This window comes from Phoxinus phoxinus, assembly GCF_949152265.1.
Source record: "Phoxinus phoxinus genome assembly, chromosome: 17".
Classification (NCBI taxonomy): domain Eukaryota; kingdom Metazoa; phylum Chordata; class Actinopteri; order Cypriniformes; family Leuciscidae; genus Phoxinus; species Phoxinus phoxinus.
In genome coordinates this window covers 17985093-18012750 of record NC_136892.1, presented here as the reverse complement: position 1 = coordinate 18012750, position 27658 = coordinate 17985093, and the positions used below count along the sequence as shown (strand labels likewise).

The window sequence follows — 27658 nt, the reverse complement described above, 5'->3', positions numbered from 1 at the left end:
ATCATAAACGGTTGCCATAGCCACTAATTAGCTTGCCAGGATGTTTTTAACAGGAGCATGAATTAAATTTGCCTAACAATGCATTGCCTAGAGGTTTCTCTCCTCATTTAAATAAAGAAGAACAAACATGTTTAATTTGAGTTTGTTTGTTTAACATTTATGAAGTTAACAAGAAAAAAAATTTGTTATTTTGTGATGGAAACAGTTATTCTGGCAATATTGTCCCTTTCACCACTTTGGTTTGTCAATAAAACTACATTTCTTCTGCACCTTTTGGTTCTTCAATCACAAATACCAGAATCATGTGTGATTCAACAGCACCCTCTTGTGTGTGCCCTGATGCGCCACATGAACTGTTGCTATGCTACCAAGGACAATAAAATGCCAGTGATTTCAAAGTTACAAGGTTCACTATCAACAATCATGTAACATGAGCAATATAGCTTTCTTCTCTATTCATAATTGGGCTTAATTACATTACCTGACTTGACCTCAGATTTCCGTGTACAATATTACAACACCAGTGAAATATACAGCTACTTTTTTTATTTGGAAAGAATGTGAATTTCATATAAAAAGCAAACCACAGAATCGCTTTTAAAACAAGATGACTAGATCAGTAAAAACCTTCACATGGTCTCTGAACCATTGATAAGTTCATAGATAAACAGAGCTATGGAGGAACTCAAGAGTCTTGTTTACTTTAACAACGGCGTACTGCTAGAAAGGTGAATGAGTAAAGGGATAGTCCTGTCAATCTTCATACATTCTTTGAATGTTTATGATTGCAAAATTATAGACGCTTACTTGTCAGAAGCCTGTTAATTCAAGTCATTCGTATTAGGTTACACAAAGGCAAGGCAAAAATACCAACAGGGTAACCATAGTGAATGTTTCTATTTGGCAAAGATAGAATCATTTTGTCTTTGCTTCCTTTAGGCAATTGTATGCATAACTGATTATTTTAGTGCTAAGTAGAGTTTCAGAGTCTCATAAATAAGGACGTATTAAAGCTGCAGTCCGTAACTTTTTGGGGTTAAAATGATCCTAAATAAATGTTGAGCAAGTACATAACCAGCCAGTGTTCAAAACCATCTGCTTGCCTTAGATCGGTTCAAACCGGTCTTTGCGTCATTACGTAACATCTGTACACATAAAAAAGGAGTCTCGGCTAGTAGGCTATATTGCGTGTTATGTTGTTGGAGGTGGAGATTTATATCCTTTTCTCACAGCACTTGATACAATTAAACTTATCAATTTGATGGTGGATCCAGAAATGTTCAAACGACAATCACCAGTGACAACTGGAGATTCACCCGTTGTAAAATGCAAAAGACTTCGGAGTGGCTAAAAGACAGAAAAACAAAAGAGATTGCAACAGGGCCCATTCGAAAAAAAGGATAAATACCAGAAGGCATTAAATGTAGTCACGCAATAAATACCAGAAGGGCATTAAATGTAGTCACGCAATGCTGATGTTGTTAACATTAACAATTTGAGAACAAAGTATAATTTGAGCGGTTTGACGTGATATGATAAATGATCGTTAGATTTAATCAGGGCGATTTACTGCAATGCTTTTAACCCCCTAGTTGGTCAGAACAAAAGTGGATGTTACTTGTTCCGATTACATTTTCCGGTGAAAATTCTTATGTTGGTCATACTTCCAAAAAATAGAATCTGTGATTCCGAATGACAGTTTCCACAACAGCGCGGTGACTGACACCCGCACATTCTCCTCAAAACATTGGATTAATCCGCGCTGTGCCGTGCCGAGGCACAACCCACGTGAAGTTGATAATTCCGTGAATGACTGCAATTGCAGATTTCGAGCATAGATGGCGACAAAGAGAAAAAACTACGGACTGCAGCTTTAAGGACATAATTTAAGAGCAGAAATCTTACCTTGAAACCCATTCATGAAGCTTTTATGTGCCTACCTACTCTTTCTTGACATGAACGCCATTTTTATTATTAGTAGTATGGCCGTTTAAGCTGTCTGAGCTCAGCTTCCCTTCTGCCATCAATTTCTTGATGTGGTCATGCGGCCCCTTCCCCATCATGGCTGAAGGATAGCGGTAGGAGCCTCCGATGCGGTCCCACAGGGTGAAGTACTGCCCGTAGTTGTAGTCAAAGAAGAGGTGGTGGTCAGTGTGGTGAGCTGACCCATTGATGATTTTTTCCATCAGGCTGGGCACGCGGTAGTCCCCATCATGGATGGAGATGGTCCAAATGTTGACGAACACGTACAGGGCTAAGTACAGAACCTTGTGTAGAGGGAAGAAGAAGGGGTAGATGTGGTACGGTAGGCCCTGAAGAAATCCATCCACGGGGTGGAAAGCGTGGCTGGCGAACGGAGAGGGGATCTTCCACACATGATGCGGTTTGTGAAAATACTGTATATGAAGGGAAAAGGGTGAAAAACATGATTATATCGTGTAGATTTCCCCCTACAGAAAACATGAAAAAGGTCTATTTTCCATGTTTTTGATACCTGATCAAAGACATAGAATATAGACTTTTTTCATGTTTTCTGTAGGGGGAAATCTACACAATTATTCAGAATGGGTTTAAATATGGAAATATGTGTTATATCGTGACCCGTACAGGTGGGTCATTCTTACTATGTACCCATAATATGGATGTTAACATGGTGGATAAAATTAACAAATTCACAATAAAATATAAATATCAGGTGAAAAACTTAACAAAAGAGAAAGTTTGCAACTAACTGAAATAAATCAGTTAATGTATTAGTACAAAACTAAAGCTTTAGAGCAATTTAAAAAGCAAAAATTAGTAAAAATGAAAAAAAAAAAGCACATAAAATTGCTAAAACTAAAATTAATAGTAATAATACTAAATAACACTGTTCAAAAATACAAATAGATTATTTCTTTAAAGTTTACTTTCCCATAATTTTTAAAGCATGTTTGCTTGGGAATATTGTTTTAATTGGCTAATACATTTTTTAATGTCCTTAATATAATCCTGTTTTTTGTAATATTACTCTTTACTTCCTTTCTTTCCTCTTTTTTTTACCCATTGTCAAACCAAAATATAATTAGGCCTATGTCTTGCATTATCATATATCTTAAATACCTTATATATCAACTTGTGGTGAAGGAATCTGTGGATCCAGTAAATGCACATGTCAGTGAAAAACAGGAAAGAGACCATGCTGAAAATAAGCCCTGACCAACCTGGAAAACAAAACAAAAAACAAGAATAAATAGTATGAAATAGTTAATGCCCATATAGCAACATGATTATCTCAAGCATATCTGACAGACTGCATCACTGGCACTTACTAAAATTAGGGCTGTCAGTTTGCTGGATCCAGATTCAGTCAATTGTAATGTGTCTGGTGTAGGTTTGTTTTAAGTGTGAAAGTACCAGTAAGTGGTTTCCACATAACCCGCTTTATATATAGCCTATATGAATAACTATAACTCACTTGACAAAGCAAAGACTTTGTCCATGTAGCACTTGTTTAGCGCAAACTTTGATTGGCATTTATGAACACAGCTCTGTTCTCTTACCAAGGGGGGATTCATCGACTCTGTCGTACAGTTTGCTGTATCCTCTGACCTCAGCAAAAAACAATGCTACAGTGGGTATGCTGATATAGGGCAAAGACCACAAAGCATACTTTATTTCACGTTGCACCTGGTTCTGTTGACAAAAACAACAACAAAGAAACATATTTATTCTTGCCTCTGGTGTGAAACATGAGAAAAGACTATGCATAAACAAACCTCCAAAAATTGAGGGTGTTGCATTAATTTGTGGTCAAAAACGAAGAAGTAGCACAAAGCACCCAGGCCTAGATATAAGATTGCAGCACCCAGGTTGGTGACCACCATCAAGCCGATGATCTGTCGCAGAGGCTCGTCCTCGGGCCATGATGAGGGATACACATATGGAGTGAAGAAGTAATCATCTGCAACGTTCAACACAAGGTCCATCTTTGACCTTAAAAGATGGCCAGAAGAAGTGTGATTAACTGTCTATAATGTGACTAAAGAAGGCAGCTTCAAATTAAATCATTTGAGCATCACTGCTGTACTGTAAAAAATAAAATAAACGGAAAAAAGAGGGGGGAAAACAAGAAACACTCAAGTGCACTTTCCCCAATATTGAATATTGTAACGTTAAACAATAACTTTGTACTTCCCAAAGACAAAATGATTTAGAAAAAAGATTATACATGAATGAAACGTATATGTTGTTGTTGATAATAGATGTTCAAAACTAAAAGCAAATGCTGTAATTGTAGGAAACAATCAGCTCACCTGTAACCGTAACGTTGTTTTTGAAGACACGTCAGAGAAGGAAATAACTGAGGTTAAAACCCTGAGGTTCTGCTTTCACGGAAGAAACACAAACAGACGCAGCCAATGGCGGCTCCCTTCCTCACAGCGCGAGCCCGTTTTTGACATCTCATTGGTCAATGCGAAATCTGGTCATGGCGTTAGTGTTAGGAAGTCCAACTCCTTCCCACGAATCGGTTCTTTTGAACAGATCGACTCAAAGAACCGGTTGAAACAGATTCAAGTTCATTTTGTTGTAGCCATGAGTCAGCTCATAAAATATATAATTTTTTTATTCAAATATAATTTGTATTTTCAATTTATTTAATAGTACTTAAATTAATTTACATCTATTGTCTGAAAAGTTGTTGTGCGTTAAGTAAAACCAACTCTGTATAGAATTGTCATGCAAACGTAAAAATATTTCTAGTGCGTCTCTTGTTCGTAACAATTCGTGGAAGATTCAATCAGACGGGGTTTATGAACCGGCTTAACAGATGTATTGAAACGATCTGTTCACAAATCGTACATCGCTATATGGCGTTACAAATTAATTAAAGTAAATTAAAGAAACCCTGCGATTACTCGGTTTTACTCGTATATCCAGGAGCACCATCGACTATATCAGAGAATGTCTAACTATATGCTCAAATATAAGTAGGAGTTGTCTAATGAATAGGATAATATGTCGTCATCAGAGAGCGACGCAACAAACGGCTGCAAACAACACAAGACTGTGCGGATTTGGTATTCTTACGGTCACAACTTGTACTGCACTCCATACACAACATAACTTACGATACGGTGATTTAACCTAGTTTGATCTTTTGATTGTGTACCAAAGTTTGATCATGGACAGTGAAGTACAGAGAGATGGAAGAGTTCTTGATCTCACAGACGATGCCTGGAGAGAAGACAGACTGCCATATGAGGATGTGACGATCCCACTGGTGAGAATTCATATAACGTTATACAGTTTTGATATGTGCCTTCCGAATTACGTATATCAAAATTTAGCATGGCAATGTTTGGCGCGTACTGTAGTCAGCAGTGGTATGTGCACATCAAATGATTTTTTTTTTTACCGTTTATTTTTTCTCATTTGCAGAACATAGTCAGATCAGACACCTATTTCACACGTGAAAATATATTTAAATTAGACTTTTTAAGCACTTTATATTTATGTTTTCCATAAATTGCCTGTCGTATGATGATTTAACTCTTCTTCTCTTCTCCTGAAAGAGTGAACTTCCAGAAGCAGAACAAGACAACGGCGGATCAACAGAGTCAGTCAAAGAACAAGAGATGAAGTGGTTAGATCTCGCCCTGCAAAGTTTGCATGAAAACACCCCAAACATCGGCAGTTAGACGGGATGGCTCTGTTCTCTCCAACTGATCCTTCTGTGGGTGATCTGATCCAAGATTTATTTATAATAGAAAGAACTCTAACTCGTTTCTGAAAATATGACATTAAATAACTGTGCCACTGATTTTCTTTAAAAAGGTTTCATTGTTTTTATATGAAAATAACTAAATAAAATGTTTAAAAGTGCAGTATCAATCCATTTGAGTTGTGTGCTAGTAGTTTAAACTGCCAGACATTTGGCTTTCTCACAATTTACAAAATATTCAAGGTTTCAGATTAGTTATCTAAAATGCACAATACTTCTTTCAGTTTTCTTAGTTGCCACCTACAGTTGATCAAAAGTGACAGTAAATACATTTATGTTAGGAAATATTCTTATTTCAAACACTGGTCTTTGAATTTTCTATTCATCAAAGAATCTGGATTTTTTTTTTAAATCAAGGTTTCAAAAAAATAAATAACACGGACAATAAATGTTTTTTAAGCACCAAATCAGCATATTAGAATGGTTTCTGAAGGATCAAGTGACACCATAATGGCTGCTGAAAATTAAGCTGTCATGAATAAATTATGTATTAAAATATAAAAAGTTATTTTAAATTGTAATATTTCACAATATTAGTGTATTTTATAAAAAAAATGCAGCCTTGGTGAGCATGAGACTTTCAGGGTACGTTTACACGACAACGATGTACTAAAAACAAACGTTTTTCTTTAGCTTTTTTTTCTTGAACAGAAAACAATGTCAAAACGATCCCTGTTTAGAAGGATCTGTGAAAACTACTAAAAACACTATTCATGGCAGGCCAGTAGTTGGCGATGTCACTAGTAAAGAAATATTACACACCTAGACAGAACATGTAAAACGCATGCATGTGACATCACAGTTTTCACAAATTCGCATTTTTGTAGTTTACACAGACGATAACCATATCGTTGTCAAAAACTTGCATTTTAAATGAATGGCTGAAACGCACAAAAGAAAAGTTTTCAGTTTTTAGATGAAAACGGTGGCGTACAAAATTTGAAACATCTTCCCGACCTCAAATTTTTGAAAGGTAGAGTACATTAGACTGATTGCAGGGACAGCCATCCTTATACTGCAGTTGTATTAAAACACACATAATATGAAACTCAAATGCAATTATTCACTGGAAATATAAATGTAAGCAAGCATGAAATAGCTAATAATTGAATTAAATATATAAGCAGTAAAGAATGGAATCAATAAATCATTCCTTCTCAGGCTAAGCTTAATTTTATTTGGGTTCAAAGGTGACACTGAAATTCTCCAAGTGTTATCACAAATATATTTGAACCATGGCTAACTGCGGGCATATTATGTTTCAGTCATTGCCAACATGTATGATAATACTTTCTTGGTATTACAGAAATATGTGTTCAGCTAGGTGGGTCCTTAGGCAGATGTGTATGTTTGGGGGAATATGACCAAATAGCTATAAACTTACAGTACAATGGCTTGAGATTAACATATCAAATGCAATCTTGATTGAGATTTTTTAATACAACAATCCATTTCTCAGCCAAATTAAATAAAGACTAGCTGTATTATATTACAGATTTATGTTGTGTGAAGTATTTGTAACAGAGAAAAATAGTAACGTTTATTTATTTGTAAACTATACTTGAAAAGAAAATATTATTACCTAAAAAATGTGCATTCAAAGACTAAATGTCATCGAGGCCAAAAGAAACAGACTGCAGGGCAATAAAAGCTTGATTAAATTAGGCCATGAGGCTTTAATGCTAATGTTTAGGGTCAAGTCCTCATGAGGAGAATGCAGGCATGGAGATGCTGCATTAAAATTTCAGTTTGGTCCCATAAAATAGAGGTTACATATGAATGCCTTTATTTTTTTTGCACACTAGCCACCCAACCATTTTTTTCACAGTCTAAAACAAACAAACAAACAAAAAAACGAAAAAACACAGCATATTAACTGTCAATCATAAAAATGCCGGCAAAATGAGAATGAACTTCATAAGACTTGGCAAAACACAAAAACATGTTATCAGGGAATCGACCACAAACGTACAAATTATGCCATTGTGAGCTTGGGCTCACTTGAATACTCAAACATGAATTTTAAAGTTATCGCTACGCAATAATAATAATAATTACTGTCTGACAGAACGGTAACATGCAATGACTTAGCAAAAGAACAAAACTGGGTCCACTGATCATAAACTGTCCTTTTAAATTACTAAAATATAGATTTATCTCCATCTGACAATCATTCTGAGAGCAATGTACATTGTCCTCATTGTAAAAGCACAAAGTTAAGCAGAATGAAATGAATGGGTTTTCAGGAAAGTGGTTCCCCTTACAGAAGAAAAGTTATGGATCTATGTGAAATTTTGTAATACAGTTTGTTACAAAAATGTAAGTATGGCACTGGTCTCAAATCAGTCAGATACATATTTTAATCACTTAATGTATCAAAAGCTCCCTTTCAATAACAGATTTCTCTGAAAGGGGAGAGAAATGTGTCCGAGTCACTTCACAGGCACTCTCACTTTCAGTCATTCTCCAACACCTCCATGAATACTTCTTCAATCAAATCCGCATTCATTGTTTGGTCCCTCAAACAACATAGAGCAACCTATCCAAGCATAGTTCAGCCAAACCTTGTCAAGTTTTCAAATGAAGAAAGAAATCCAGTTGCTTGTTATTAAACCCTATCATAAGCAATAGTAATGGCACAGTTTGGACAAAATGAAAAATACACATTTTGGGCCTCCAACCTGATGGCAGAAAATTAAGAATTTAGTTGTGTAAACTAAGTGTAAAATTAAGGTAGGGTGACTTAAACAGGGGTTCCTTTCCACTGTTACTGTAACATCCAGAAAGTACACAATAAGGTACACAGAACTGTTCTGTAAAAGATAGATTACATGCATTTCTAAAATGCAAACCTTTACACTTCATTTATACCCCATCCCAGACCTTTTCAAAGAAATAAAACAGAACTAAAGAATCCCTTATATCCAGTAGTACTTTTCAGATATACATCATTTCAGATATACATCTGGTTATGATTTATGTACCATTTGTCAATATCGCAGAGTATCTACAGTATATAACAAGTTATATCTCCATGTTTAAACAACCGAAATTATGGTACATTCAGTTCAATAAAAAGTCTTTAACATTTCTTTGCACATTTAAAAAAAAATGAAACTGAATGTAAACAGTCAGGCGGCAGTCCACTGTCCCGCAGAGGCTGCCGAATTATTATAATTATTATTGACACCTACAATAATGTTCCAAATCTATCCCATTTGTCATTAAATGCCTGTTCACTCTGCATTAATCTCCGTCTCTGGCCTCTGCACTGAAAGCTCAGCTTGTATGAAGGCGCCCTGTCCTAAGGCTGTGGAGTATGCACGGTTACTGTGTGGAGTTGAGAAACCAGGGCTATGATAGGTGCTAGAACCACTCCGATTAGCTAGTGGGGTTTGGGACGGAGGTGCCGGATGGTAGTCATCCAGGTTGTCGTAGTGTGACTGTGAAGTAACAGTGCCTTGTCTTTGCCCCTGTGGCTGATGGGAGTAGGATCCACTGTGGTCTCCATCTGAATTGTCCGGAAAATGTGCGGGAAGACTAGACAGGTTGTAATGCTGCCGCTCTCTAACACTATGGGATCTCTCAGGCTTGGGTGGAGGAGCTGGCTTCACAGGAGCTGCTTGTTCATCTTCACTGGCGCTGCTTGTGGCTTTAACCCTGCATATGTGGCGATCCAAATCGGACCTTTCGTAACGAGGCTGGGCACTCCTGCTCTCCGAGTGTTCCTGCCAATGTTTACTGCTCAGTTGCTTTTCCCCCGGCTCAAACTTGGGGTCAAGATGGCTACCCTCTGGTAAGTGCTGCAGACTTCGTGGTGGAAGTTGCGATTGATGTGAATGGATGGACGAGTAGGTCCTGGAGCTGCCTTGTTTGGCGGTTTTGTCCCCCATTCCATTTCCTTGGCAGTGCTTCTCTGTTTCCATATACAACAGGACATCTGGATCGGAGACCAAGTGCCTGGGAGGATGCTGAGATCCAGGAACAATATTGTATCTCGCCTCCTTGCTTTCGGTGGTCATCAATACAGATTTGCCAGGATCTGATTTGCTGCGCAAGTGTAACATGTCTATATCCACTGGCATGTAGGGCCCCACATTGTCATACTGAGACATAATAGAACCCTTCACCTTTTGCCTCGCTCTGCTTTCCCTGCGGATAGAGTGTATGCGAAGCCTCTCTGCTTCCTCTGGGTCCCACGCAAAGTAAATATTTCCCTTTGATCCACCGTAAGGTGGCATGTCCCTGCTTACGAAGCTATGCTCCTTTAAAGGAATGAAATGACGTGAAAGGTAGTGGTAGCCTCCAGATTTGGCTCCAGATCGAAGGAGAGGGGCACTGTCCCGACCACTGAAGGAATGGACATGCCGTAAACGGATCGTACCATAATGGTCCACATCGTAGAAAGGGGCATCCAGAACATGAGAACCAGAGTAGGGGCTGTAGCGGTACTGAACTCTTCCATTCTCAAAGTAAGGCTGCAGTTGTGTGACATGATAGTCAGCTTGAGAGGGCGGTTGGTGAGACTTGCAGTGGTAGACTGGGCGCTGATAGTAAAATAACTCATCATCTGGTGGAACCTCAGTTCTGGTGACTGGCACTGAGCGGATAGTTGTGGGGGGCACATGTAGGGAGTGGACCCTGCGGATTGTTGGGTACACTGTAGGTCCATCTACCTGGCTGTAGCCATGGGAGTGGTGCCCTGAACTTGGAGAAACGTACTCACCTCTTGGTGGGCCACGAGATTTGATGGACTGGTGGTAGGACCTGGGTCCAATCGTATTGTATCGCCCATCACCGTGGCCCCTGTAAGAAATCTGTGGCTCCGATTTCGACACGTAAGAAACGTGAGGTGGAACACTCTCTGGCCGGTAATGGTACCCTATTGTAGCCTGACCAGAATTGGTTACCCGCTGATGGTAATATGCCTCTGCGGTGGGCTCCAATAGGGCGGCCTCCCCTTTTGAGTGGTAAATATAACCTGATTGATGAGTGGAAGACCTGCGGTGAGGTGGATGAGATTGTGGGGGAGTCTCCTCCACTGAGCCCCTCATTGATGTCTCCAAGATGGAATGAAAGTTGGCGGGGTTTGCTGCCTCAGTGTTGCAGAGAGCCGCCATTGCTAGTTTACTTTCAATCGAGCGAACAGGGGGTGTTGGCGGTGTCACTCCCTGAGTGTGGTGTTGAGGAGCGCTATCTCCCTTCGGATGGACAGGCTTTATGGCTTCCCATGGTTTTTCCACAGGATCAAGAGGTGCTGCCGAGGTTGGCGCAACTCTAGCATTGGGCTGTGATCTGGGCTGAAATTGAGGCTGTGCTTGTGACTGAGAATGAGGCTGAACTTGCGGTTGAGACCGAAACGAGGGATCAGGTTGAATCTGTATTTGAGGCTGAGGCTGAAGAATTGCGACCAGTTGATCTGCCGCCTTTGTGGATTTCAGTGGCAGGAGTGTTTCAGTCATACGGATCTAAGGATTAAACCCAAACAAACACGGTTAGATATCTTACATATTTTCCTTTGATATTTACATGTGCTGTGAATTTAGTTACTAATACCAATACCAGATTAATGATCGAATTATTCTTGATAACAATTTTGATACAATATGGCAAATCTGAAATGTTATACAACATACCCGCCCCCAGGGGTCAATCAGCTCACGTTTTTTCTTATCAGTGCGAAAGAGACTCAAATAACTCAATTTATTAATGTATAACACTTATCTGTATGACAAAAATCAAAGTAGATATTTAATAGTTTCGAATTGTGTACCAAAATGTTGTGCTTTTCATAAAGTAAAGAAAATAAACATGATGCACATTCTGCCGTCTCAGTGTGAAGTCCATTCTGAAAAGCTTGAAGTGTCTATTTTTAAATTAAGTAATATAGAACAAATATTCTCTGATTAAGAAACCAACAAGGTACAGTTTCTCAAGCGTCTTCTCATTATCCGTAATGTGACCACACCCACGCGCGCACAAGCGATTCACATGCTAATAGTCCACAAGGAACACGAACCTGTAAACGCCCCCATCCCCTCAAAACAAAGCATCAAAGTTAATCATTACTCTGCTTTTCATTGAGTTTGGAAGACACACTGAGTTTACCTTGGATTTACCACAGAAGATAAGATAATCTTATTATAAGATAAGAAAGATTTTTAAGGTAAGAAATGCATTCTCTATTATATTAGTTAGTGTGCTATTGTTGCATAAACTTCACATTGTACTAGTTGAACTGTTGCCAGACTAAAATGTATGAAATCGATGGAAACATGTTGAAATATGAACTATAGACAAGTAGGCAACCTTTCAATACTAAATAAATATACATGTATGACACAAGGATGTTTTAATGCTCTATATTATATAAAACACAGCATGATATAAAAGTAGGCTAGTATGAGTGTTTACACTAACAGTGAATATTAGAATGTTTAGACCAGTGTTTACTGTTAAATACTGTGTTTGTGGATATCTACTTAAATGAACACTCCACTTTTTTGGGAAATAGACTCATTTTCCAACTCCCCTAGAGTAACTACGGCAGCACAGTTCCTTGATTATTACGCAGGAATGAGAGTATAGTTCCTAGTCATATTGGCCTAGAAAATCACAACTTTTCATTTTCTGTCGGTCTTAGTACACGATGTAACTACAGAAGAGTCAAGTTTTAAATAGGAAAAATATAGAAACTCTTTGGTCATTTTTGAGAGAGATGCTAACATTCTAATCAGATTCAATTATCTATGCTAAGCTATGCTAAAAGTGCTACCGCCAGATCCGGCTGAATGGATTCGAAAGCTGTAAAACTCAACTGTTTAACTCTAGGGGAGTTAGAAAATGAGCCTATTTCCAAAAAAAGTGGAGTGTTCCTTTAAAAGTTGATGTTTATAATGTGCTAGCAATAATGTTTCACATTGAGGTGCAGCTCGATCACTTCAGTAAATGGTCTCTGCAAGCGCTGTGAGTTTGGGTGTTCCTTTTTAATGATTTATAGTAATGGAGTGTATGATTCACGCCCTCCCCGCATACAGCTTTCTTACACAAAACATGTCTTACAAACCCATTCAGTTTGTGCTGAATACAGTGTAATCAGACTTTAGCCATGAAAATGTTACAAGTAACAGAAATAAGCACAAATATCAGGGCATGTCAAAACATCTCCAGGGCCCAGAAAACACCTCAGACCTGAGAGGGTTAATAACATGCTCTTCGAAATTTGAACTTGACCTGGATGATCAATATAAGGGCTGCACGATATATTGAAATGATAGCAATATCACAAGTGTACATATTGAGATATACATATAGCAATGGCTTACGATAACTGAATTACTTTAATACGTCAAAAGATTACAAAAAGTTTAAGTTTTAGGTCAACGCAGACAGCACAGTAGACTGGACACATGACTGTTACATACATGTGATATGCTTAATGTTATTAGGCGCAATAAGCGAAGTAGTGCCTACTCACGCGCACAGGAAGCTGTCTCTTGCGTAATCCTGATTTCAGTTCTCTTCTGCAGCGTATATGGCCATATACACACAAAATTATGTCAAAATGCCCGTCTTTGTGAGTATTCATGTAAACACAGTCAGCTAAGTCTTAAGTGGAGTAAACAGTTGAGAAAGAAATTGCGTGTGTAACAATATATGGGATCTGTGCAGCTCTTAAAGTGACAGCAGCCTAATAAACCTGCTTCAGTCTGTGTGCTTAATATTAATAAAAAAACAAAAGAGAAAATCACATTCTGTTCTTGACGGAATAACTTTTATAGCTTTAATAAGAATAGACTAAGCAGTGTTTTATTTTTCCATTTGATTATTCAATTTCTGTTGTTGAATAAATCTAATGTAGGCCTACCTGAAATCCAAAATACCCCTGGTTTACACAGACGTTAAAATGACACTTACTTTTTTATTAGGGCTGTCACGATTCCTCAATTAAATTAGAGCACTCAATTTAAAAAAATCCTCTATTGCAATTTACCCGTGCCAAGTAACCGTCAAAATACCAGAAGTGGCACATTCCAAGGACGAGAATCCACGAACCGCACCATTAGTTTGTGTCTAAGGCTGCACAATGTATTAAAACCATTTAAAAACCATAGTATAGCATAGTGCTATTGTGAATTCACATAGGCTGCAATTCAATCAAATGAATATATGCCCTGAGGGTTATATATATATATATATATTATATATATATATATATATATATATATATATATATATATATATATATATATATATATATATATATATATATATATATATATGACCCTGGACCACAAAACCAGTCATCATAAGGTGCACGGGTATATTTCTGGCAATAGCCAACAATACATTTTATGGGTTAAAATTCTAAATATTCATTTTATGCAAAAAATCCTTAGGATATGACTGGTTTTGTGGTCCAGGGTCACACACACACACACTCTCACGCTTAAATTAGTTACATCAGAGTGGCTCTGTTCACAGTAAATGCTACTCCACATGAACTTATTTACATGCGTGGAGCAAGTCTCAAACTCCATCTCTGCATATGCTGCGAGTTTGGGTTGCTTATAACGTTCATCTGGGAACGCAATGTGGACCATTTCATTAAATTTATAAATGTAAATCATTTATGTTTTTAAATATGCAAACTGTTGTTCATCGCGATTTCAAAATAGAAGTTTAAACCCTTGCTCTGAGTTTGCATGTTTTGATGTATACATATTATATTATAACATTTGTTAAAATACATAATGTAAATATTATGATTGTTAACTACATGATATACACAATATAAGCAGTGTTGTTCTATAAAACCATATAATTACTTGCTTTTGATACTTTTATTTGAACCAAATATTATTGCCTCGTTTTTATATACCGGTATGTATTTTAGGTCATTTTAAAGGCTTAGGTCTATTTTTATTACCACAAAAATATCGGATTACTCGAGTAATCGCAAAATAATCGTTAGTGACAGTCCTAATTTTTATGTAGCTAATGCTTAAGTAAAAAACTGCAGTTCACTTTCAGATGTTGTAGGGATGCTCGCTGTCACAAAAAGAATGTGAAACATGTTTGCTGGTAATATCATTTTCAGTTTTTATATTGAAATAATTAATTTATTTTACAAAATTAAACCATTATCATATCGCTTATTGAACATATATACCTTATAGGATATCACATTTTTCTTCAATATCGTGCAGCCCTAATGAATATTTATAACAATGTAACGTTTAGTCTTGGTATCTAAGTACTAGTGCGACTGACATCCCTGCATTTGCCACTACTTACCTCAGAGCTGGGTTGTTGAATGACAGCATCCTTGCTGCTGATAGTTGGTGTGGTGCTTGTGGTTTTGGCTGTGCACACAGGGGTCTGGCCCACAGCAGGCTGCTGCCTCTCTGGGCTTTTTTGTGTCTGAGAAACTTGAAAAGGTTGACTAGAATGCATAGCATTCTGGCTTGGGCTCTCTGGTGAGACAACATCCTGGTTGTTGCAGGAAATGCTAAATGGCTTCCCACTATCAGCTGTGTTAAGGTGCAGACTGACTGAGTGAGTTAGTTGTCCAGGTGGGGTGGATGGTGGTGAAGACGTAGGAGCGGATATCTTTGAGACTGCAGCTTCCTCCAGGGATGGCTGTGATAACAAGGAAGGAGCAGGAGGCCAGTTCAGGGTGTCCAGTAACTCTTGTGGCTTAAGAGGGGACACTGGTGTAGGGGGTCCAGAGGATTGCCTCTGAGACAGAATGGAGGCCTGCTGGGCAGATTCAACTAGAGCTAGTGCAAGCATGCGGGCAGCGTTCTTTGGTGGGGGAGGGGGAGGGATGAGGGACACAGAGCTGACAGGGACATTGCCCTTTGGTGAGTCCAGAACTACAGCTCCTATGGATGGACAAAACAGAGGGAACTCAAACAAGGCAGGCAGGCAGGCTAATATTCACGAGAAAGGTAAGAGGGGAAATGTTAAATTTCTACTGATTGTGGACAGATTTCTCTACATTGAAGGCACTCATGCAAAGCGTTACTGGTAAAAGCCTGGTGAACTAAACCTGAAAAATCAAATCATTATCTTATGAAATTTAAACAGTGTACCTTTGAGGATCATTTCACAGTAGCATCAGGGTCAATGACATGTTAGAGTGTGTGTGTGTATATATATATATTAGAGCTGTGTATCACCAACGTCACGATACGAAATGCATCACGATAATAAAGCCACGATACAATATGTATCAATTTGGAATTTACATTTCTTTTGAGCAGAGTTTAGTAACACAGGGTATCTGCACATTTTTTAAAGTCAAATTTAAGGCTTTTTAAGACCTTTTTAAGACCTGAAGAAATCAAAATTAATACCGTACATTAGGGGTTTGCAATATTAACAAAAATATATCTAGATATTTTCAAAGTTTTGTTGATAATAATTAGATGATATTTTACTGATTTTGTACTGGTACCATGGCTGGTTTAGGCCTGTTGTTGACAGCAGACTCAAAAAGATATTCATATTTAACATATTCTATCTATGCAGTGGTCAGTTCACAGTAGTGACTGAAATAAAAAAAAATATTAAGGGGCAATATTTGCCACCTTAAATTGATTTCCAGGGCCATTTTCACCTAAATATGGAAATTATTTCTAAACATATTTAGAGGTATGCATCACCTTTTATGTCAAATTCTAACATTCAAATTCAATTCTATTAGAATAAGACCGTACCAAAATCATCCTTGCAGTGCAGAGGTGACACAGAAAAGCGGCATCCGAACTGGCATTACTATATTTACACTTAATTTGCAATTGCATAAATAAAGCTATTCAATATTTAAATATGAAATTATTTATAATTTTAACATTTTAATTAAAGGGTACTTTAAATATGCAACTAAACCCGCCAGTAGGTTGCAGTAAGTCACTGTCTTAATAAGCGAGTTGTTGGAGATTTATTCAACCGATTTGTTCAAACGGCCGATTCATTCATTGAATCAAATGATTCGTTCAAAACGCGGATTTCAGTTTTTAAAATAGAATCGCTGTCTGTTGGACTACAGTTTCATTATGAAATTCTCGTCGGCGAAATAAAGGGGGAAACGAACAATATTGACAATATAAAAAGTAACACACATTGTTAATTTAACTGTTGTATAAAATAAATAGCACATTTGCAATTGTGCACAGGAAAACGGCACTCTTGCTCGTGATATTCTAATATAACAACATAACATGATATAAATATAATAAGACAAAAACTCATTTGGGGACATAACTGCACTGACACATCACGCAGTGAAAGCAAGCATGAGAGACAAACGCGATGTCAGCTCGAACTCACGGTGCCTCGTACGTAGTTAAAACAATGCTTACAATATCATCATAGTTCATAGACAATCCTAAGCACAAAGAATGAACTTACTATTGAACTGACATTTACTCGATCTCTTATCCTCTCCTCTCTCGCGCGCAGGAGACAGACGCAGGCTAATACGCTGCCGTAAATGACGCGAATTGTCACGTGAACAAGCAAATCCACAAAGATAGAATAATAAAAATAATATGTAGCCTACGCTAATTAGATAGTTTTCATTTGGAAAGCATTTAGATACGTCGTCAAAGTGTCATCTAAAATTTAAGACCTTTCATAGGTAAAAATAAGACTTTTCATAAGTAAAAATAAGAATTTAAGACTTTTTAAGGCCTTAAATTTTAAATATCGAATTTAAGACTTTTTAATACTTTTTAAGGATCCGCGGGGACCCTGTATTATCTGTTTATTGAATAACCAGTGTTATAACAGTTATAAAAAATTTTTTTTTAAAAAGCTCTTCCTTCGGCTTTTAAAGTCTCTGCCTCAATAACTGAAATGACAATTATAGTTATAGACACTGAAGCGTGTCAACAATGCTCAATGACTAAACAAAACTTAACATATTCCATAAAAGCAAAAACTGTAACAACTTAAATTAAACTTAGTTAAACTCTCTGTGCAGCAGAGAGTGACAGCAGAACGTCTCGCTGAACTTCATCATGCAACCGGGGAATAACCGCTTCGGTTAAAAACTAACGTGTTGGTATTGTGTAGCGTGGCTCACACTCGTGAAGCAATTGTCTGAAGCTGTTATTCTCGACAACGCTGTATGGCTATAAATCCTGACATAAGCACATTAATGCATTTGTAATCTTTTGAGAGCACTGAGACGTGGGAGGGAGTTTTGAGATAAAGCATCAGGCAACTTTGGCTGCTTCTGAGATGACAGGTGTCTGCTGCAACCAGGGCTGGCTGGTCTGGATGATGTCTTGCCATATGCAGAGAGAGGTTTGTCGTGTTGCCGGAGTACTTCACTTTTGTTTTGCAGTTCTTGCATATCGCATGACTCATGTCTAATGTCTGACTCTCCAGTTTAGTGTAAGACCCAAAATTCTCCCATATTTTTTATTTTACTTTTGTCGGCGGTGGCAAAATCCTCTTATCCATTTTGAATGTCTCGCGCTGCTGCTCGCGTTGCTAAAATTGGCGCCAATTGACGTCACGTGATAATTAGCTACATTCAAAAGCACGACAGAATTGATACGGCAGCTGCTGTATCGGCATGTCAAATCGATAAAAAAATAAATAAAAATAAAATAAAAACGCAAATTTTTCTGTAATTAACCCAGATTAATAAAACCTATATTAAAGTTCATATATTTTTATATTGTAATAATTTTACATGTAATCTCCAAATGAATGTAGAAACAAAAACAGTAGCCTATATTTGTTTAATGGCATCTATGTATGAAAGAAGGCATCACCGATACCAATACTGCTACTGATTTTTTCCCCCCTCAATTTTATCCATTCATTATAGCCATTCATAATTACAGTATAATTAAAAGCTATTCAATTTTAACATTTATTAGGCTTTAAATAATAAAACAACTTAATTTAAGTGAACTTAAAACAATCTTTACATAAACCCATTATAATAAATGTCACATTTACCTGTGCCCTTCAATATATCAGGGATACATTTTTTTTCTATTGGCCCAGTCAGACCGGTTCAGATTTTTACTTGCCCGGTCAAAATGCACAAAAAGTTATTGTTTTCCCTCGTTTTCCTTGTAAACAGTGCTTTAAGATTTTTAGGTAGGTCTAACAGGTAGGATATAAAAACGGAATAAAATTATCAAAAACTTCAGTCTTCACTACATAAATCATAAACTAAATATAGATCAATCCTTATCAAAGCTACACATGTTATTCAGTCAAGAGCAGGGAGTGCTTTTCTCTTTTTCGTTGATTAACATTAAATAGCAGACATCACAGCAGCAGGTTTTTTGGCTGTTGTCACTAAGATCTGCCGCTGAAGCACATCACGCAGATCTGATATGCATCCCATTTTCTCACAACTTAAAAAGTTAATTTAAGACTTAATTTAACTGTGCTTGCAGGGATACTCAACAAAACGGTCATTTTGGCATAATTTTGTGTTTTTGTCCATTCGAGCGCTGTCTAAAGAGGCTTTCTGTGCGTGGTTTAAAAGCATTTGCATGGATAAGAGGGTCATCATATTGTAACGCTAGCCAAAGAATGACGGCAAAAAGAAAAACGGATGCTGCATTAATTGCGTTAAATATTTTTTACGTGATAAACTGAGAAACTAAATAGCGTGTGTTATTTAATTTTGTGATAAATATATATACACACACACATATACATATATATATATATATATATATATATATATATATATATATATATTATTATTACATTCATAAATATCATTACATTTTTGGGGAGTCACACCAAAACATTACAACTTGGCTTTGACATGAAATTGTATAAGGCTTATGGATCGAGTATTCTGGTATCTGATATTCTTGATACACACGTCTTTAAAAAAAAAAAAATGTATGGCTTATATGAGAGAAACAATAAAAGGTTGTCAAAATGTTTAGGGTTTCTTTTCATGAATTTAAGTCTTTTAAATGAGGCAGTTTTCTTCATTATGATTGCAAACCAGCTCTATGACCCTGACATTTAAAAAAAAAAAAGCTCATCATAGAGGTGTATTTAAGTAATTTAGGACAAAAGGAACATTATGAATTTAAGCTATCATATCGCTGTGTTTCAGTTCAGCTTACCTGGCTGCTCTTGAGAGCAAGTGACCTGTGGTGTCTGTGAACATTCAATGCTTGATATGTCTTTACTTTCTTTACTCTCAAAGGTAGCAGCTTTAGAAAGAAGCTCTTGTTGAATGGCTTCACTCAGGGGCAGATCAGTGGTTCTTGACAGAGAGCTCAATTTTGCAGGAGAGTCAAGAGGAGATGGAGGGGAAGAGGGCTGAAGCCCAGTTCTCTCTGGTCCTTTTCTTAGAATGGAGGCAGCTGATTCAGAGGTGCTTAGAGCCATAACAGCTGACTTCTCACTGCTCTCAATGGACTGAACTGGAGTTTTCTCTGAGACAGATGCAGGGGGCAGTTTATTTCTATCCTTTAAGGCTGGACTGTGGACTGGAGACATGTGGACTGGAGACAAAGAAAAGCTTGTAACTTTAGCTCTTACTGGCGAGACCGGCTCTGAGCCACTGCCACTGCCCTGACTCCGCTTTAGACTGTTTGCATCTACATCAAGTGACAAAATAGAAGTCTCTGCCAGAGGAAGGCTACATTGAAAAGACATGGGGTCAAAATCTAAAGAGGCCATGCCAATGTCAGGGGGGCTCAGGTCCACATCATCAGCGGAACGGGGTGGGGAGATGAGAGCAGGCACACAAATTGGACCATCATCCCCATCACTGTCCCCTTGGTCCAGGTTGTCATACGAGTTACAGTGTTGCCTGCTATCCAGCAGGTCACCATTGAAAGAAGCAGAGAGAGCATCACTGCTGGATCGAGGTCTGCGTGGCCTGTAAACCTTAGACTCTCCTGTGTTAAAGGAAAAGGAAAGTTGTCATTTCACAATGGTTGATTTACAAGTTTATTCTGAGCATTTTTTTAGATTTAGAATTCTGTTACCTTCAACATTATGCAGAGAGGTGAGAGATTCCTCACTTTTGGCAGATCGAAGAGTACTGGTGTCTCCTCTTCCTCCTGAGCAGTGAAAATAAAGTGGGAACAAAAAGTTAATACAAACTGCTTTTACATGACATTACCACAAAATTAACCCCTTTGGCATGATGCAAGACCTGATTAACCACTGGGTTTATTTTATGATAATGACCATCTGACATTCTGAGATGAGAAAATGGCAGAACACTAACCAGCCAATGCCATTGCCTTGAGTTCGTTTGGTTCACTGGGATTGCGGTGTAGTTTGCGTTTAGACATCGAGGAAGACTTGCCCAAGTTGAAAAAAGACCGCCAACTGCCGACTGGAGACTTTTTAGATTTTATGGGCTGCCTTTTTCTAGGTAACAAATGATAAGAGGCACAAAATGTATCTCTATGAGAATAACAAGCAATGACAACAGAAACATTGACATGGTTATAGATTTTAAATTGTATTATTAAATCTTAAATCATTATACCTCTCAGTGGGGAATTCAATGACTGTGTGGAATTTCCCCTGTAAGGCTGCAGGACCCTCTCCCACCTCTATGTACTTGCTGTCTGCAGTGATGGGCGAGTTGATCTGGGCCTGGGTGCGTGCCTGTGCCTCTTCTAGTGTTAGCAGCTTTGTGGATGGAGAGGGTACCAGCAAAGATTTAGGCCGAGACAAAGAATTGTGTCCTAAGAAGACAAAGACATTTGTGATGAAAATGTAGCAATTCAAAAAAATGTTTAAACAAATGTTGTTTAAACAAAATACTCATATGGACAATTGATATGGATCCTGAAGAAGCCAAAACACATATATCTACACTTTTAACAGTTTTTTTTTAATGATTTAGCCCAGCAAATTAAAGGCTTTTTACTTCACTTAAGTGCCTTTGAGTATTTCATCTTCATAATCCGGTGAAATCTGTTTGTGTCCATACCTGTTCCCTCTCGTATGAGTGAGCTCAGTTTGGGGCTGAAGAGAACATCCACGTGGTTGAGGATGAACTCCACCACAACCGACTGAATCCGGACCTCCATGAAGGCTGCTGTTCCGCTGAAGCAAGCAGATTCTATTTGCTTTGACCTTTTTAGTTAACAAAAAAAAGAATAATCAAATATTAGTTATGAATAGTAGGTTTTTAATATTTATAGTTATAAAAATTGTATCAAGTAGTATATTTGTTTTCACATTGTATGAAAACCGTTGCATCATGCAGAGATCGTACCTCAGTAAGTTTGGGGCCCAAACGATGGCCAAATTCTTTGTATGCATGTTTGTTACATAGCTGAAGGTTGCTAAGTGGGAAAGATGCCTCATAAGAAACTCAAGGGTCCTACAAGAGACACATGAATAATAAACATTAAACCTACTGATGCATTAAAATCAGTCGCTAACTAAAATTAGCATAATTGCACTCGATTCAGGAGCAAACTCATTTATGTGAACAATGTTGTAATAACAGCCTACATTTTCCTCAGTCATAGACGTACTTGAACTGCATTAGTAATACAATTAGTACGCTTAATGCAGTAGATTATTAAAAAAGCTCTAAAATTAGAAAAATTTGGCTTTTGAAGAAAACTGCTAATCCTCTGGCAACCAACAGAGGGCACTGTGGTCATTTACAAACCTATAATGTGGGGGCGGCAGCTGCTGAATGACATCATGTATTTTGATCAGCCTCTCCTCATCAGTGGCTGCTGACACAGCGTCCTAAAAAGGAGAAGAGCGGGTGTAAATCAGGGTCACTGCATCTAGAGCAGCTCAAACCAACACAAATATTTTTCAAACCCATGTTCACACAGTACTGCAGAGTGACGAGCACATGGTCAGTCCCATTTCCTGTGCATTATAGTTTTACTGCTTCCATAGCAACCAGAAAACATTTATGCAGTCTGTACTCCTTTTTTTTATTTGCAGTGACTTTGCAGTGACACGAGATGCTGTAAATGTCAGTACTGTGTTTGGCATGGAGCTGAACTCATTGTGAGGGGCTCTGGGGTCTAAGAAACAAACCATTTATTTTGTATGCTCATTAAAAGCAATCAATAGAACAAATAGTATCAATCCTTCAATGACTACTGCACTGTTTTGCCAGTTTATCACACCAAGAACTAAAAAAGGTTATGATATCATGGTTGTTCTAGTATAATAGGTGCTCTCAGCTGTAGCTATTTGTATGACAAAGAGTGTATGACTAAGAAAAGGCTCTTTAAAGGCCTGTCGTTCTGGGATAAACACTTACCGAGAATTTCTCATACAGCTGGTAGGTGAGAAGTGGGTTGGGAAGCTCTCGAAAGTAAAGCTTGCACAGGGAGCCCACACAGTGTATGTCCTGAATGTAAACATCTTTTGTCAGATCTGGGATCTGTTCAGAGTCAAATTCATGCCTAAAAAGATGAAAGAGGGGGGGTATTTTAGGCTTGATGTATTTAGATACATGACATTGTGCTTCATACATGACAATGACATTGCAGGCTATTTGCTGTGCTTAAAACTTACATTTTGGTTATGTAAAATTTGATGAGAGCAAATTTGAAATATCTGAAATAAAATACTCTTACTATAGTACATATAGTATATAGTTAAATATACTAATACACCATAGTTTGGGTTCAGAAAATTATAAAAAGTTGCAGTAAATGCATTTATAATGTTATAAGATTTCTACTGCAAATGAATGCTGTTCTTTTTCAACTTCATCAAAGAACACTGAAAAAATATTTTAAAATATATAAAACTAGTAAACAGTTAGTCTATTTTAAACTGTAATAATATTTCACAATATTACTCTTTGTACTTTTTTTTAATCAAATGAATGCACTGCAGCCTTGGTAATCATGAGTGACTTATTTCAAAAACATACAAAAAATGTTTTACCAAACTCCTACTTTGGAAAGGTAATGTAACATTAACTTTAAATTTAAAAAGTACATTTAGAAACACAGAGGGGAGGAATAACTTGTTAACTGCCTAAGCGAACAAGTCAACTTTCCTGGTCGTGGTAATAAACCCCATCTAATCTCTCTCGGAGTCCACTCATTTCCTGCTGTATTTGAGAATACAAACATTCCTATTACGAAATGTAATTAGCAACAGCTTAATGTTCAGCCATTGCATTCAGAGTTTTTCAAGCAGTATGATAAATCCCTATCTCTGCTACTTGCAATTAGGGAAGTATGTTTATGTCTCACCGCAGCTTCTGAATGTTGGAGGCAATCCCAGAGAGACGGTACATTCCATCAACCACTCCATGCTTCTCAATGAACTCAGTGCAGCTCTTGAGTACCTGAGGGACTAGAGGTTTAGACAAAACGTTATTGAAGCATCTTTTTGGCACATAATGTGAGAGGCTTGTCAAAATGCCAATAGAATAGAATGCTAGATTCTGTGCAGCAAATCTTCGATTTTGTAAGCTATAAATAAGCCGTAGCACAGGTCCGATTGTCAGATAACAAATCCGTGCTCTCCTATATAAGCAGAGGTAATAGGTTCACATTTGCTTCAGTGGCATTAGACAAACTCCAGACCTCCAATGCGACCTTGCAATATTTCACCCAGAGGAATCAGTCACAGACAACCCTGACTGGCCTCTAGTCTTGACAAAGTTTATCCGACAGATGAGCGATTCCAAGGCTTTCAGAGGCTGCTGTTCATCTTCATTCCTGACATAGCAGTCTGAAGCACAAAATCCTTAAATTCAAGAAAATTCAGTCTCAAAGCCATCTCAAAAATAATTCAGCGCTTCACAATAAGGATGACCTGGGGCCATTGTGTGTTTCAGGGCAGTTGATGGAGCTGTCACTTGCCCTATAAGGCCAGTAATACATTGTCAGTGTGTTTTATGTTTATTGATCATGTACATGCATTTTTATGCCTTGTACACAAACATTTAGTCTCCTGATTTAAATATGTCACTAAGCTAAAGTTGTCTAGCTGGCAAACAGATAAATAGTCAAAATTGTGAATGGCTTGTGATAGTATTGGAAGCAGTCACAATGGTTTGAAAATCACAACCATGCGTTTATGAATTTATAACTATGATGGAGTTAGATTACAGCTGTATAATTTCCAGTCATCTACGCAAATTATAAATTATATTTAAAATGTAATGCATTCCAAAAGTTCAGTCACATGAAATAATTTTTTGGTGGTCAAGAAACTACATTGTTACATTGAATACACTACAAATATACATTGTTTTGTTACATTATAAATTAATTTATTGCCACTTTCGATCAATTTAATGTGTCCTTGCTGAATAAAAGTATTAATTTAATATAGTATAAATAAGTATAAATATCTTACTAATCCATACTTTTGAATGGTAGTGTTTGTTGCACAAAAAGCCAGTGGTTTTTGGCAGTGGTAATATCTGCAAACAACAAAACTAATGGCTTGATTCAGCCAGCATATTTTCTGATCCCTTTGAAAAATTGCGCAAGTTGCATCAGTAGCAAACATCCTAATGGCACCAACTGAGAAAGGGAAAAAAAATGTGATTAATATGTTTAAGTGCATTGTAGGGAGGTCTGCAGTGCTTTACGTTAGTATGACTGATCCATACTAATGACTCACTACTTGAACAAAGTGTTTAGCCATGTCGTCTCACGTTCCTCTGAGATCAGAGTGTCTGAGACGAAGAGTACACAGTCTGCCATTAACTGTTTTACAAACACATTAAAGCTGTGTGTGCTCATGGGTGGGAGAGAGCAGTGAAAGGTTCAGATATAGGTAGTAAACCTCAACATTATCATCTATATAACCCAATTCAATGGGTGACCTTTTGTAGCAGTTTTAGGAACACATTTTGAAAGAATTCCTGGAATATCCAGTTTGAGGACAATTGCATCCTCAGGGAAGGAATGTCCATTCTTAAGCATTTTAATAAAAGTGATGGGTTTCTGATTCCCTTCTAAATGTAATGGGCGAGCAGTCGCACCAAGTTGCGCGGATGCTGTTTGAAAAGGACAAGGCTTAGATTGTAAGGGCAGGCAATGGCTCAGGGAGGATTTGAAGTCAAACAAATGGAGCAAATGCTGAAGGCTGCCAGGGAGCTTTGAATCAATGGGGAAGAAATCTCCAGACACGGCCCCCTAACCATTTCTACTGACCTTTAGACCCCTTTAAGCCAATCCATTGGCATAGCAACCCATGCAGGCAGATCCAAGGGTGACTCTAGAGGAGGGGGTTAGCTATGCTTTCCAGCCCACCCACACACAGTGTCAAAGAAACTAGTGTCAAGCACCGTCTGGAGCACGGCCGTGAGTTTGAGTAGGACCAGAACGGGCAAAGCTCACCATCATGGCCAGAGTTGAGAAGATGCTCTCCTAGGTCACAGCCAAACACCCTCTCCCTGAGGATACCTCTTTGCTTCAGTTTCTGCTTGGTCGGCCTGGACTTCATGAATGTGCGCAGAAAAGTGATCAGTTTCCCGTGCTTCTTGGACACTGGAAGAAAAAAATAAATGAAAATACGCAGATTTAAATACATATTCATGTCAGGGAAAACCACAAGCAGCGCAACAATAAATGACCACCCCAAAAAGAAAATGCAGTTTAACACAGACCAGTGCCAGCCACACCATTATGCTTTACTGAAGGAATTTGTTGCTTGAATTACTCAAGAATTACTTATTTCCTCCAAGTACATCCTCCATCGCTTGGAGTTTGTTCTACATCTGGTAGGAGCAAAATAAAACAATTTCATTCTCTGTGAATCCATGTAACTGTTATAGAAACCAAAGTACAATATAATATATAATCAACTATGAAGGATTCTTGATATTGAAACTTGAGCTCAGTTTTGGAAGAAAAAAAGCCTGATGAAGAGTGGCTGACATAGAACATCTGTGAAAGTCTTCTTAAAGCAATAAATGCTTCCTTTCATTTTATTTTTGAAGGAGGCCAAGAAGCAGGAAGGACGTCTCAAGCTGTTTGGTCTCCAGAGCAGCTTGTGTTGACATTACACCGACAGTAACTGACTGTCAGCGGTCAAAAATTAGCAGCCCTGACCTAGAATTTGCATGAGAAACTCTTGGACGCCACAGAGGAAAAGTATCAAACGAGAAATTCCAAAGATTTAACAGGAACACAAATGCATCAAAATAATTCCACTGGATTTGCTATAAAAACCTGCATTGCAATTGCTCATTTAACTTGGGTTGTTTTCATTGCTTCTCATAAAATATTAGCAAGCTTAAATATTACAAACCCAGGAACGGTTTGCATAATGAAGCTGTATGAATCAGCAAACAATCTGTTGCCGGAAACAATTTCAGAGCCATTACAAATGCAGCTGGGATTCCAGAAAACCATGAACTGCTTAATCCGTGTTTATGTTTGTGTGGGCACATGTGGTGGATTTAGCAGTAGAAAGTCAAAATTATTAGCAAAATAATTGCAAATATCACACAGTTGTTTATTTCAACAATCTAGCTCCCTGCAGATTTAAAAGATGTGTGATCCTTTGCATGCTGAAACCACAGTGGACGTGGCAAGGGGACATCTGCCAGCTGTGATCTCATCTGTTCCTTTGTGTCTTTACCTTTTTAAAAAGGAACATTACTCAGTATTTTTCTTCATAAAATATATTGAAATTTCTCCAACAAGCAGTTGCAACTGCTCTGAAGGAAATTAATCCTTTCATATCCAGTCAAGGTTGATAATAAAAAGAGCCGTTGTAGGAATTTCCTGTTCTACTTTTCAAGAGCCAATAAAGTAACTGCCACGCATTTCACAGATCCTCTTATTCTGAACACCACATCAAACCAAATACAGGGCATGTGTTGAAGTTCACAGAAGCGGCAAGAAGACTGTTTGTTATTGAAGAATGAGTGTTTCCTGCAGGCTGCACTTTACTTCTACTGAG

General features: G+C 37.8%; 3 protein-coding genes across 6 annotated transcripts in view; 1 reads left to right on the top strand and 2 right to left on the bottom strand.

Moving 5' to 3' along the window:
- Positions 1-1648: 1648 nt before the first annotated feature.
- Positions 1649-4517, bottom strand: sc5d (sterol-C5-desaturase). Its single transcript, XM_079586106.1, has 5 exons — positions 4296-4517; positions 3759-3975; positions 3543-3675; positions 3103-3203; positions 1649-2396 (listed from the first exon to the last, which is right to left on the bottom strand). The coding sequence occupies exons 2-5, from the start codon at positions 3966-3968 to the stop codon at positions 1941-1943; spliced, it is 900 nt and encodes a 299-aa protein (XP_079442232.1). The 5' UTR covers positions 3969-3975; positions 4296-4517; the 3' UTR covers positions 1649-1940.
- Positions 4518-4933: 416 nt separating this feature from the next.
- On the top strand, positions 4934-5878 carry anapc13 (anaphase promoting complex subunit 13). 2 transcript variants are annotated; one of them, XM_079586107.1, is made up of 3 exons: positions 4934-5049; positions 5158-5263; positions 5556-5878. In XM_079586107.1, exons 1-3 carry the CDS (start codon positions 4985-4987, stop codon positions 5679-5681), a joined length of 297 nt encoding a protein of 98 aa, XP_079442233.1. In that variant the 5' UTR covers positions 4934-4984; the 3' UTR covers positions 5682-5878. The 2 variants fall into 2 exon arrangements, with proteins under 2 accessions (XP_079442233.1, XP_079442234.1); XM_079586108.1 differs by having other exon boundaries at positions 5020-5060.
- A 1710-nt stretch (positions 5879-7588) lies between these two features.
- Positions 7589-27658, bottom strand: part of arhgap32b (Rho GTPase activating protein 32b) — a 112409-nt gene continuing 92339 nt past the window's right edge. For all 3 annotated transcript variants that reach the window (XM_079586097.1, XM_079586098.1, XM_079586099.1), the window contains 12 exons: positions 26089-26238; positions 23983-24085; positions 23034-23178; positions 22419-22501; positions 22014-22121; positions 21726-21871; positions 21276-21477; positions 21009-21154; positions 20764-20838; positions 19891-20673; positions 15062-15651; positions 7589-11232 (listed from right to left, as the gene is read on the bottom strand). In XM_079586097.1, coding sequence (XP_079442223.1) covers positions 9001-11232; positions 15062-15651; positions 19891-20673; positions 20764-20838; positions 21009-21154; positions 21276-21477; positions 21726-21871; positions 22014-22121; positions 22419-22501; positions 23034-23178; positions 23983-24085; positions 26089-26238 — 4763 coding nt within the window. In that variant the 3' untranslated portion in view covers positions 7589-9000. The remainder of the gene's footprint in view (positions 11233-15061; positions 15652-19890; positions 20674-20763; positions 20839-21008; positions 21155-21275; positions 21478-21725; positions 21872-22013; positions 22122-22418; positions 22502-23033; positions 23179-23982; positions 24086-26088; positions 26239-27658) is intronic.

What these genes read in the sequence shown, in the direction of transcription:
- sc5d (XM_079586106.1), bottom strand. Translation starts at nt 3,968, where the DNA reads ATGGACCTTGTGTTGAACGTTGCAGATGATTACTTCTTCACTCCATAT. An exon ending in AGTCGATGAATCCCCCCTTG is followed by an intron (nt 3,204 to 3,542) that starts GTAAGAGAACAG and finishes TTTGTTTTCCAG; the next exon opens with GTTGGTCAGGGCTTATTTTC. An exon ending in ACCACAAGTTGATATATAAG is followed by an intron (nt 2,397 to 3,102) that starts GTATTTAAGATA and finishes CTTCATATACAG; the next exon opens with TATTTTCACAAACCGCATCA.
- anapc13 (XM_079586107.1), top strand. Translation starts at nt 4,985, where the DNA reads ATGAATAGGATAATATGTCGTCATCAGAGAGCGACGCAACAAACGGCT. An exon ending in GCTGCAAACAACACAAGACT is followed by an intron (nt 5,050 to 5,157) that starts GTGCGGATTTGG and finishes TGTGTACCAAAG; the next exon opens with TTTGATCATGGACAGTGAAG. An exon ending in AGGATGTGACGATCCCACTG is followed by an intron (nt 5,264 to 5,555) that starts GTGAGAATTCAT and finishes TTCTCCTGAAAG; the next exon opens with AGTGAACTTCCAGAAGCAGA.